Source organism: Typopeltis vanoorti, chromosome 6 (genome assembly GCF_054136105.1).
Source record: "Typopeltis vanoorti isolate ZY-2024b chromosome 6, IOZ_Tvanoo_1.0, whole genome shotgun sequence".
NCBI lineage: Eukaryota > Metazoa > Arthropoda > Arachnida > Uropygi > Thelyphonidae > Typopeltis > Typopeltis vanoorti.
In genome coordinates, this window is record NC_143554.1 from 79,687,909 (window position 1) to 79,700,147 (window position 12,239).

The 12,239-nt window shown below is 32.8% G+C and overlaps 1 protein-coding gene across 1 annotated transcript in view; it reads left to right on the forward strand.

The window, feature by feature from the left end:
* LOC150105608 (sodium-coupled monocarboxylate transporter 2-like) overlaps window positions 1-11,278 on the forward strand; it is a 76,759-nt gene extending 65,481 nt beyond the window's left edge. Inside the window, exons 2-5 of the mRNA XM_090393996.1 lie at window positions 1,812-2,156; window positions 6,070-6,224; window positions 7,190-7,330; window positions 11,098-11,278. Coding sequence (XP_090250122.1) covers window positions 1,812-2,156; window positions 6,070-6,224; window positions 7,190-7,330; window positions 11,098-11,278 — 822 coding nt within the window. The remainder of the gene's footprint in view (window positions 1-1,811; window positions 2,157-6,069; window positions 6,225-7,189; window positions 7,331-11,097) is intronic.
* Window positions 11,279-12,239: the final 961 nt, after the last annotated feature.

Consider the following 12,239-nt stretch of genomic DNA (forward strand, 5'->3'; position numbering starts at 1 on the left):
CTTTGTTAAATTTAATACATGTAGGATTTCGTAAAGAATAGTTTGGCAAAAATGATTTAGTTAACAGCTCTCAGATGGCTATATATTTGACGTCGTGTAGACGTTGTAACATATTATAGACCTGTGTGATGTAGTCTGTTTTATGGTTTAGTAATTCGTCGTACGCACGACCGCGTTGGTGTACGGAACACTGTTATCTACGAAGCAACTGCTTGATGTTTATTGGACACGTAATCCTGTTTTCCCATCAGCTGTCGGTCAAGAATTAGCTGCGTTAGTATCTGAAATCACAAACATAATGACACATCCGAGCATGGTGTAATAATTTATTAATATATTGGAGTTATTCAATGGTATGGAAAGTATGTGTGGGAGACGACGTTTGCTCCATTATACTGCGCGTTATGTGATGTTACCCATGTTTTGTCATGTTTATAAGAAATTCGAGAAACAATGGAGCAGCTTTCTATGAAAATACACTATGAAAAGGAAAGGTGAAGAAATTCAGCATCCACTGCAATACTGTTCATTGTACAATACTAAAAATACTACTTAAGATATTACTTTTATGACTTTTCTAAGGTACGCAATCAGAAAATTAATGATAGAATTGTATCGTGGTACCGTGACTCTATGATTGAGAATCGCTGGCTGATCATTCCGTTTTCAATTTCTTATTGGTCCTGTTATGCAATTAATGGTGTCTAAGTAATTGTGACGTCATTATGTACCAGTCAAAAATCATTTAGCTGATATTTGTAACAAATCAACTTTGTAACAGTCAAATAAGGCAAATCATTATTTTGTCTGTACGTTAGTTTGTTTGATGGTATACAGGGTAGAAGAGGACTTTAAGATTGTTCTGTAAATAATTGTCTCCTTTTGTAGGTCTATTACAGTGATATGCATATTTGATGGATTGTTTTTTAAATGCGTAAGATTTTTATTTGCTTACAACTAAAGTTGAATACCGGTGGTGCTTTGCTACTTTAAAAAATTACCCATAAATTAACAATGTTACAATGTTAGCTATATTTACAAAAGCGATATCAGAAAAGTGGTATTTTACTTATTTCACTTAAATTAAATTTTACTTAAAAGACCTTTCGTAAAGATTCACCGTCCTACACGGGACGACTCGAACTCAGTTTTTTTTTTGGATATTTTTTTCCAATTGAAATTATTAGTACAGACTGAGATACCAAGGTTTTACTGATCTCATAATGAGAATTTCTTTAGTTATTCTGAAAATGTCACTCCAAATCAGTACAAACATTTGTAAAATGCATAAGTTACATCTTTGGCAGTATAAAATTCGAACAGCAGTTCCACATTTTTATCCACATGGTTTTATCCACATGGGTACAAAATGTTTATGTTCACATGAGAGATCCAATATTGCTGTCCACAATTTGCGAAGCAACACTATTCACCAGATAAATTCATAATATTTGTTGTATTTGACTAGAAATTATGTACATTGATGACATTAGTCAAAATCTAGCAGAAAGCCACGCTTTCGAAATCGTTTCAGCGAACGATAATATTTCAATATTTTGAATACAAATATACATACTTTCTAGTACTGTGCTTATTGTCACAATTATAATTAATAAATTAATATATTATTAATTTATTATAATTAATAAATTATAATTAATAAATCAGCATCATTTTAATTTTATTAATTTAATTAAAATAAAAATAAAATAAAATCTAAAAGCAAAAAAAAACAATAATAAAACAGTTCAACATAAATAAAATGTTCTTTAAATTTAAAGATCTTATTAACACTGTTTCTGTTTTTTCAGATAACGAAGATAGAAATGCAATATTCTTTAGGAATAACAGATTATGTTGTCATAAGCCTAACGTTAACAATCTCGGTTGCCATTGGATTTGCTTCCAGAATCAAGAGAAAAGAGCAAACCACACAGGGCGTTTTATTAGGTGGAAGAAGCGGAATTTTTCCTCTATCGGCCTCCATCATGGCAACCTTTATGTCCGGAACCACAGTGATTGGTGTTCCTGGAGAGGTGTACAGATTTGGCACTGAAACCTTAGCATTCTTTTTTTCACTAGAGACTGGACTTGTAATAGGTGCTTTTCTTATTTTACCAATATTCTATAGAGTTATTACCCACACGATTAATGAGGTAAGATTTAATTCGAGCGCGTATTTAATTTAACTCCATCAGGATGGACTAATAGCAGTGTTATAATAAAATATGACATTCAACATGACACTACTAGAACCTCTCATTCATGAATGTTGAGTGAAAGAAAATAAAAAATAAAAACTTATGATTGCATATGCTGTTCACATAGTCAACATTACACGTTTCTATTTTGGAAACGCGTAAAAGGAAGGAAACGAAAAAGAAGTACATGCAAAACAGCCACATGTTGTCCTAATCTTGACCACCCTATCTGGATCATCTTATACATCTGAAGACGTAATATTTTATAAAGTAGCGTTTTGAGTTTAATATTAACAATAACTTTCCTTATATGATTTGAACATAATGTAACGCGTTCATGATTTCTTAAATTTAATATAATTTTTAAGGCTTTAAATAGGATTACTAAGAAAATTCTATTTTTTTCAGTACCTAGAAAAGAGATTTGGAAGACGCCTTAAACTACTGTCATGTTCTGCTTTTATTTTACAAACCGTAAGTACTGTTTGTGAAATGCATGAGCATTACAACATTCTTTGTTTTCATTTATTTTATGATATTCACGACCTGCACATACAATGAAAACTAATCAGAAACACTTGAGTAATGCTCCAACTGCTTAACATTTACAGTATTTCAAAATCCTACATATTTAGCTCATTGTAATCAATCAATTAATTATTATCCTTCAGTCGGAATACGATCTGATGCTAAGAGGATTTCTATTATCTATCTTAAAGTGAATTTGAATTACAAGCAAAATATGTCCACAAATAGATTCTATCCATCACGAAAATTGTGTTCTTTGTTACAATCTATTAACACTATCCTTACCTTATCAAATAACCTATTCACATAGACTTTTGTGTTTTAAGAAAAATAGGCTGTTCTGTTGAGATCAGAATCGAAGAATATCGAGATTCTGCATATGAATTCTAGAATCATAAAGTTCAGGCCATCTTTATGGTGCCATAGACACCAACATAGTCCTCTAAAATCAGACAGTTATTACACTATTTTAAACTCGATCATGTATTCCTTGAAACGTGTATAAAACTACATTATTGTTCTATTCTTAATCGAACAGACTACATGCCTATCCCAAGATTTGGAAAGCAATCGCCATAAAGCGTTCATATTTATTTATTTATTTATTTTCTTTTATTATTACTATTATTATTGTTATTTGAATTTCGAACAATACCTTTCAGTATTCTTGGAAAATTCAAATTGTTGTCTGCTGCTAAATCAGCTACGAGTGAGACACGAGGATGTGTTTGACTTATTCTTGTGTAAATATTTTTGAATATTGAAATCAATTCGCTTATTCTCTCCAAGAATGCTTACTTTATATGTCTTTTGCGTTTGTTTAAAAAAGTTTCATTATGACAACGATAAGTTTCTATAAAACATCTAGTATACCTAATTGTTTATTTCAAATATAAACATGAAATATATCAAGTGAAGTGATTATGATTTATACGAATGATAGTCATGCCTCTTAAAAACTTTGTGAGATCTTTATACACACACATACGTTTTCAGCATGAATATTTCAGATCCAAGAAGCTAAGTTTTTTTCTTTATTTTTCATCCAGACAATCCCATAAATCATTAAGCCTTTTATTGTTCATAAGGTAAAGGCAATTATTTTCTTATACATTTAAGGCTAACATATAGAGATGTCTAGGAAAAATGTCCTTTTAGGTAATTAAAGGGAAAATAAATAAAATAAACTGAAGGCTTTACTTTTCTCATCCTATTTTGACAATTTTAGTTTTTTGAAGTGATGGAGGTCATCAACTGTATCCAATGGAGATTTTCTCCATTCTTGCAGTGTGTCTTGAGATAAAAAAAAACCTGCAAATTCGCCTATCTCTAATTATAAACGGAATCCGGTGACGAGAGGCAGATAAGTTTCTTTGTCATATTGTCTGAAATAATTTAGTTCTGTGAGTTCACAAGACGAAAAACCCGTGTTTCCGGTAGTAAAAAAAAACCGTTCGTACCTGCACGAGATCAAAATCGACAATCGGATCGATAAAGGAAAAAATCCTCTATTCGGTAACTAGATACGATCTGAGAATGGCTTTCTTCAGGATGCCTAGATCTATGGAATCAAACATCACTTGCACAGAGTTATGCAAGCTTTTTTTTTTATTTACATTGGACATAATGACAGGTAACTTCATAACAGGAAAGAAAAACAGCAGAGATAACAGTCATGCCATTGGCCACATTGAAATGGAAAACATGTCGAGTGCAATAGATCGAGTCGTGCTTTGCGTTGAATTTATTTTGCACTTATTTTACTTGGAATTTCACTTTTAATTTCTCCTTTCGATTTTTTCTACATCCTTATTTTTTTATTTTACTATATATTTTTGTTTTGTTTTCCACAGATATTGTGGTATGAATGACAGGCTACTACGAATGACTGAGTGTGTAAATAGTTACCTTGAGTTTTCTACTTAAGAGTCATTAGACCTTGTTGCAAAACACAACCATTTATGGTTACCATGCATAAATATTGTATTACAATTTTCTCCCAAGAGCAAATAAATCCTACAATGAAGCATATAAAGAAATAAAACGTAGTGAGGAAGGAGGATGTTAGCTAATATTATTTTGCTGATTTTTTTTAATATTTAATAATTAGTGACAATGTTAGAATTTCTCAAAGATTAAAGCCGTAATATAAATCACTTGCATTTTTCTAATTTGCCTGCTCAATACTTACATCTTCCAGTTACAGGTAACAGGAAGATGTAAGTATTGTACCCATGCGCATTTTTGCTTCTATGCAGCTATTTTTTTTTTCAAGGCAGAAAAGTATTAGAAACAGACCGCACTTGAAAATTTGAAATGGTTTCAGAAATTAAAACACCTCATTAAACTATCATATTGCAATTTTTGTAACTGAATGTGTGTATTCAAGAAACGATAATATTTTTGCTAGTGTTATTACGCAGTTCGTTTTTGTACTGCAAAATATTCAACATTCCTAACTTTCTTTGAAGTATATGACGAGTTGATCTATTATATTAGGCTAGAGCCATCACAACTATGAAGGAAATGCATATAAGTTTGCGCTTCCAGTCAATGTTTTTGTGTTTTGAGTAAGGAAGACCCTTCCTATTAGACCGATTAATTTTCAAGTTTTGATTTTCTTTACAGTCAAAGCAAAGATGCTACAGTTGGCACTATGTGTGTCCTTTGACAATTAAAATGTTCATCAGAATATAGTAGAAATAATTATCACCTTAAACGTTTACCAACCAACTACAAAAAATTTCACTTTAACAACACTTACTGACTTTTTAAAATCAAAATGTAATTTCACTAAACGCTTTTTTTTTTTTTTTCAGAATAAGTATTTTCTTTTATTATCATTTTGCAGCTAATGTATACAGCTACAAGTCTCTATGCCCCAGCAGTAGCTCTTCGCAGCACTACGGGAATACCAAGTTGGATATCAATAGTGATCATGGGATTTGTGTGTACAGTTTATTGCGCAGTTGTAAGTGTTCTTTAATATTTCAAACATGTACAATTTATTTCACTACTATATCTATAATTTTCGATAGTATAACATGCATCATTTGTAGCAGACATTATTTGTTACGAATCAGTTTTCATTTCAACGTCTTTTAATAGCCTATGTCTACTGCAGACATATTTTCAGTGCATTAGTTTCCAGAGAGAGAGAGAATGCCTAAGTATATGTGACGAGATAACAGCGGAATATCCTATCATGCTTCGAATGATCCGGAACTATAAACAAGAAAAGCATTACAACACAATATTCAGGTTCTATCAGTATATTTTAGCGTTATGTATATACATTAGCATAAATGTTTTCGCTAATATAACATTTTTGTTGTTTTAGGGAGGAATTAAAGCAGTTTTATGGACTGATGTATTTCAAGCTATTATCATGTTTACTGCTGCGTTTCTTGTCATATTTAAAGGCGCTGCTGACAATGGAAGTTTCACCAATGTGTTTGACATTGCATATCAGGGGGAGCGACTACGCATTCCAGGGCAAGTGTGGTATTTATTTTCAGTAATAATATCTTAAACTTTCATGAGTAAGTAAACTTTTTATCTTCGCCTCCCATATCGATGAACTCTCGAGTTACGCTATCTGGTAATAGAAAAATGGTTGGGTTATCAGTTTGTCAACATATCCAGCTACTAATGCTTTCTATTAAACTTGGCAACTTTGGCGCTAACATTCCATATTTCAAACTTATTGGTAGGACTATATGAAGAATAGGCGCCGTAAACACACACACACACAGGGCATAATAACAATATATATGCACGCATTACTTCTAAACAATCTTTTATATAACAAAACCTGTGGTGAATTCATCACTAAAAAAACACACGTAATAACCACAGTAATGACTATTTAAATCGTAAATATTTTATCCCAAGTATAACACTACTGCACGCGTATTGAGATTCCATTGTAATCACGCGCCCTAATTGCATGTTATTCCTAGTATTGTTTGAACTACTGTACTGATGATGTCCCAAGACACTTGCGATGAAATATTTACGAATTAAATAGTCGTGGTTATTACGTGTGTTTTTTTACTTCTAAACAATATTTTTAAAAAATATGTTTAAATGTACTTTAAAATATTAGTTGCAGTTTCGCGATATGATCTGCTCTATATCTAATTTTATATGACTAAATAAAAAGGATTTTATACTCATATAAAATTAGGTTTTGGTGTGCTGTTTTGTGTTTTTTCTCGATTATCAAGTACAGGATCAGCTTTAAACTGATTATTTTTAAAAATAATTGTAAATGGGACCTACTCTTGGGAAATCCTGCATATCTGCAAAGAATCTACAAAACATTTAGTTTTGCAAGTTCATTTATTTTGCTGCTTTATAAATAGATTAATGAAAAACGTTCATGCTAAGAACTATTAAAATAATTATGCATATTTATAATGACCAATTTTTCTTTACTATTGTGGTTTTTCTTTCAGGTATCAATTTGATTTTACCACTCGATACACCATTTGGAATGAGTTGTCAGCTGGTGGTATATTGGGCACATCATTGTCAGCTACAAATCAATTGTTAGTTCAACGTATTTTAATAGCGAAGTCCTATTATCATGCGAAATGGTAAGTAGATAATATTTAACGAGATGCAGTTGATCAATTGTTATATATATATAACTTAAAACATATGTAACAGTCTTCAGTTATAAATTTTCCCTAAAATGATGTAATGAAAAAAAAAAGATGGTTTGAAAATAACAGTAGAGATTCTTAATACTAAACATTATTAAATGCCATAAAACAAGACTAGAAGTATTTATTTTGGATCATTTTGCTAAAAGATGTTCATAATGAAAGCAAAATATTAAATTATATTAAGTTATTATACTTTTATATAGACGTTTCATAGGGACATGCGCATTAGACATAGTATAATGTTTTAAATAACGGCTTGACACATGTAAGATGAAACTAAATATAATTTATTACTCCTATATATTTCTTTCAACATGTCACGAGATTAATTCAGGGAGAAGGCAGAAGAACTGGCTATAATATTTAAATTATGAACAAACGAACGAGTTACACAGTATGTGTATAATATCAAGTGTCTGTCGCAACTGTACAGCAGGAAACACTATATGTGTTCAGATTCGTGTTATATTGTATAATTAGCCGACCTGGTTGGCCGAGTGGGTAGCGTATCCGCTCTCCAGCCAAAAGACTACGAGTTCGAATCCCACCGTGGACATGGATGTTTGTGATTGTCTGTAAAAGTAATAGTGGTGGTAGTCGGCAATAGATGGCGTTGGTGTTAGATAATGAAGGTTTGTGGAGTATAGAGAGAGAGGAGGAGTTGTAGAGTAGATGCCCTCCCTGGAGGTGTGATGTAATAGTAATAATTAATTTAAAAAATATAACCAGTTAACAACAGGCAGTTTCCATAGCTTAGAGAGATGCATACGGTCTGTCCGATTAAGATTAGTTCGGTGGCGTCGAGCTTCACACAATTAATAAATAGCCGATCAAATTTGAACCTTCTGTATTTTACATCAAGTAAAATAACCGGCACTGATAGTAAACTTCAATGTCATCAGAGGAAACTTCTTGTAAAAGTAGCAGACTTTCTCGAAGTTGTATATTTGTTAACAGTGAAACTACTTAAATGGAACCCATCATTTCAGATACTTGAATAGAAAGATCTTTAATTGCGTTCTTTGAAATCAAATTTATGTTTGATATAAGAGATAATTTTTCTAATAAAATTTCGTAAAAGTCCTGAAAGATATTTGGTCATATAATAAGTAGGAGGTCTTATGAAATCAACTGTTGAACGTAATAGATAACCAGATTAGTGCACTTTAGGAAGGCGCTGAATACCTGGGGGATTAGCCTGATGAATTTTTAACTTTCAGTAGTGTCAGTATCTATGGTTTGTGTTTGATCTAATAATTTATTTAATTTGTTTAGCGGGTTTTGTGTAGGATCTCTATCGAGTATTCCCAAACTTAATATTCTATTACGAGATAGACCTATTTAGAGTATAATCGACAGAGATCTCTATCCAATATGAAGTTTTAATAATTTTTATGAAATAATTTTATTCAAATATTCATAGGGATTCGTCGAAAAAGAACTATATTTAGATTTCAGCAGTCTTAAAAAGTTTAAAAAATACTGTTATTAAATCATTTAATGACCTTATTTTACTTAGTGATTTAAGGGGTCATATAGTGTAATGTAAGTTATGAATCACATTCGAGCATGGGTGTTGAAAAAAGTATGTAAAATGCATTGTGTTTCACGGCTTTGTATAGTGTTAGATCTTGAATGCGGACTCTTTCAACTAAAAAGTCATTCATTCATTAAAGATTTAACAAGAAACACAATTCTGAGCTAGAAATCCTTGGAGTATTAGTTAAGTAAGAAAAATATAAAAGCAAACCTGTTACAATTACCTTAGAAAGAACTAAAGTTGAAGAGAAAATTGTATGTCTAAGTAGAATTATATTTTTAAAATTATTGATGTCAAAATTATACTGTGTAAGAATGTAAATCTAAGTGCAAACAAAGGTTCAAAGGTTGCTAGCTAGCTGCCTACGATGACGTAACGCTGTAACGGAAGCATTCGTGGAAGGCGAGCTGAACTCGCGTTCGGCGAAATGAGCGCTCTTCAAGGAGCAGAAGTGTGATGCATTCGCGTAGGGGCGAATAGGAGAGCACAGTGAGAAATCCTCCATTACGAAAAGATGGCGCTACAAAGAAGAATAAAAAGCGAGTTCACTCGGGTTTGACGCCCCGTTTTTTTCTGTTCCTGTTTTTTCGTGTGGACAAGCAGAGTGCTGACCGATCGACGGCGCCGGAAGTAATCTCCTTCCCAGTTGCTAGCTGAAGGAGTCGGGCATGCTATACGTGAGCTCACGGCAGACACCAACTAGGGCCATCGGTAAAAGTTTATCGATGCGAAACAGCGGAAAACGTTCCCCAAAACAGGACGGCCGAGATGATGACATCGATCCAGTAGACAAGCGTTTGTGCGGCAAAGTGCAAGGAATGGCGATTTGCGTCGATCAACGTAACCTCCACGTGGACGCGACTCGATAAAGCAGAAAGACATCTGACTACAAAGGACGGATGATAGAAGCGCGATATCCACTCAGGACACTGGTAATGTATAGAAAATTCCTTATTCTTGTAACAATTAGTATTGGGGGGCAAAGCCAGAAGAACATATTTCTAATTGAGAAGAAAGACAACTCTTTAGTGACTTTTGTGCTCAGTAGCGTGATAATCACATTGGACTAGTAGTTTGAAAGCCTGAGAGTATGCAATACTTAGTTGAATGTGAATTGATCTTTGTTAGCAAGTTTTACTTAGAATTTTGATCTAGTGTTTTATGATGAATGTGGGCTTATTTAACCTAGAGATGTAGAGTATTTGATAATTAGAATGTTCCGTATTGTTTAGCTAGTGAATTAGAATTTTGATATGACATACCTTTGATGTGTGGAGGTTTATTTTATGTAATTTGATAATTAATAAACATGTTTTTCCTATGTAAGTCTGACTTTGTCTGAGCATGAGACTGCTTTTTCCACTCACTAAAGTTCGAACCTGTGAATAAGGGAAAATTAAAGAAAGTTTAGGCCATGACTGCAATGTTGAAGTTTCTATAGGCACTTAATACTTTAACAAGATTAGGTAATACTTGAACGCTGGGAAGGTTTCTTCTGCACTAGGACTCTGGCTGGCCCAGTTACAATTAACAAATTTTGTCAGAGTTCCGAAAGGAGAAGCGGCCCCAGAAAGAAAGGTTAGGATTTCAGGCTTGGTACGTACGACAGGGATTTAGGATAGAGAAATAACAGGAAAGTGACGCCATAACCAAGGTGCACAGAGACAAGATATATAACAATAGCGATGCTCTACCTAATTTTTAAATGATGAAATGCCAATGATCATATATCAAACAACTAAAAATGCTGTTCAATAATCGGATGGAAAATATTGATAATTTAAGATTATCGAAGATCCTCTTTGTATGTTCAGCCAGATTTATTAAGGTACCTAGGCCTACTTAATTTGTTTTTCTGGTAGAAAAAGCCAGTCACCTCCATTGCCGCTCGGATAATGTTCAATTACAACATAAACCTTTTCTTATTTTGCTTCACAGACGTCAATTATCTTGAATGTAAGACGTTTTCAATGCTTTTGAGAAGCGAAAACCGCGTGCAGAGCACACTGATATTAAAACCGCTACTTAGTATGTACCATCAACTCTTGTCTGTCGCAGATTACTGAAGTGCTTTCTTATAATTATCGCCACTAATAAATTTAAGCTTTAGGTATCTGTTATTATAAAACTGATTTTTTTTTTTTTTTGTCTTTAGGGCGGTTCTTTTGGGAACACTGATAACCTGCATGTTTTATGTGTCGATGTGCGTCGTTGGTTTAATTTTATATGCGAACTATTACGGATGCGACCCGTTGCAGACACCTGATGATCCTGTAACAAGACCTGACCAAGTAAGCAAACTTTTATTGATAATTTTCTTTTCTTCAAATACATGAAAGTATATTTCAATACAAGAAGTTAATGAGCAGTGCTATAAACTGGAAATACGAGCGATGCAATGAAAATCTAGACTTTCGCTCAGAGATTCTGATACTTAAATGCTTCTATATTCATTCAGTGAGTTTGCTTGTTAATTATAAATAAGGCAAGTTTTTATTTAAGTAAATACCGTTGTAAGATTAATACTATAATATTAGTGAATATTAAGTCCAACTATCAAGTATCCTCTTCTTCATAATCAAATGTTTAAATTGAATTGTAATTTATTTCAGCTCTTTCCTTATTTTGTTATGGAACTGTTCAATGCGTATCCTGGTCTTGTTGGGCTGTGTGTGTCAGGAATATTGTGCTGCTCCCTAAGTACCATTTCTTCTTCCATAAACTCCTTGGCTGTAGTCACCATACAGGACATTCTGACGCTTTGTTGTACATTTCCAAGTTTCTCAAAGTATTATTCTTTATTATTAAAGTTGCTTGGTAAGTATCGGCATCTAAATATTTAACTGTATAACTTAAGTTTTGTTTGTTACTAAAAATTTTACTAGAGTTTGAATTTATCTGTTTGTGTGTAAGCCTAATCGCCATATCGCGACGATACTTATTTTACGCTAAAAACGTCCTACATTAGTTCAGTAGTTTAATGAAGCAGATGCACAATATAATGCATGTATTGGAATAAGTACCGTTTCACGATATTTATTTTATTTTTATCTTCCAGCTTTATTCTACGGAACCTTATGTGTTGCGGTGACGTTTCTGATTGGCTTATGTGACGGGGTTTTTCAAGCAACTATGATTGTCATGAGCATCGTGAGCGGCCCAACTTTGGCAATATTTTTACTTGGCATACTAACTACAAGAACGAATGAAAAGGTATGTATAAAAGGTCATTACTGTAATACATAATTTATTGCAATTTATAAATGAATTCAGCGAATAGTGTTGTCCATTTTCGTA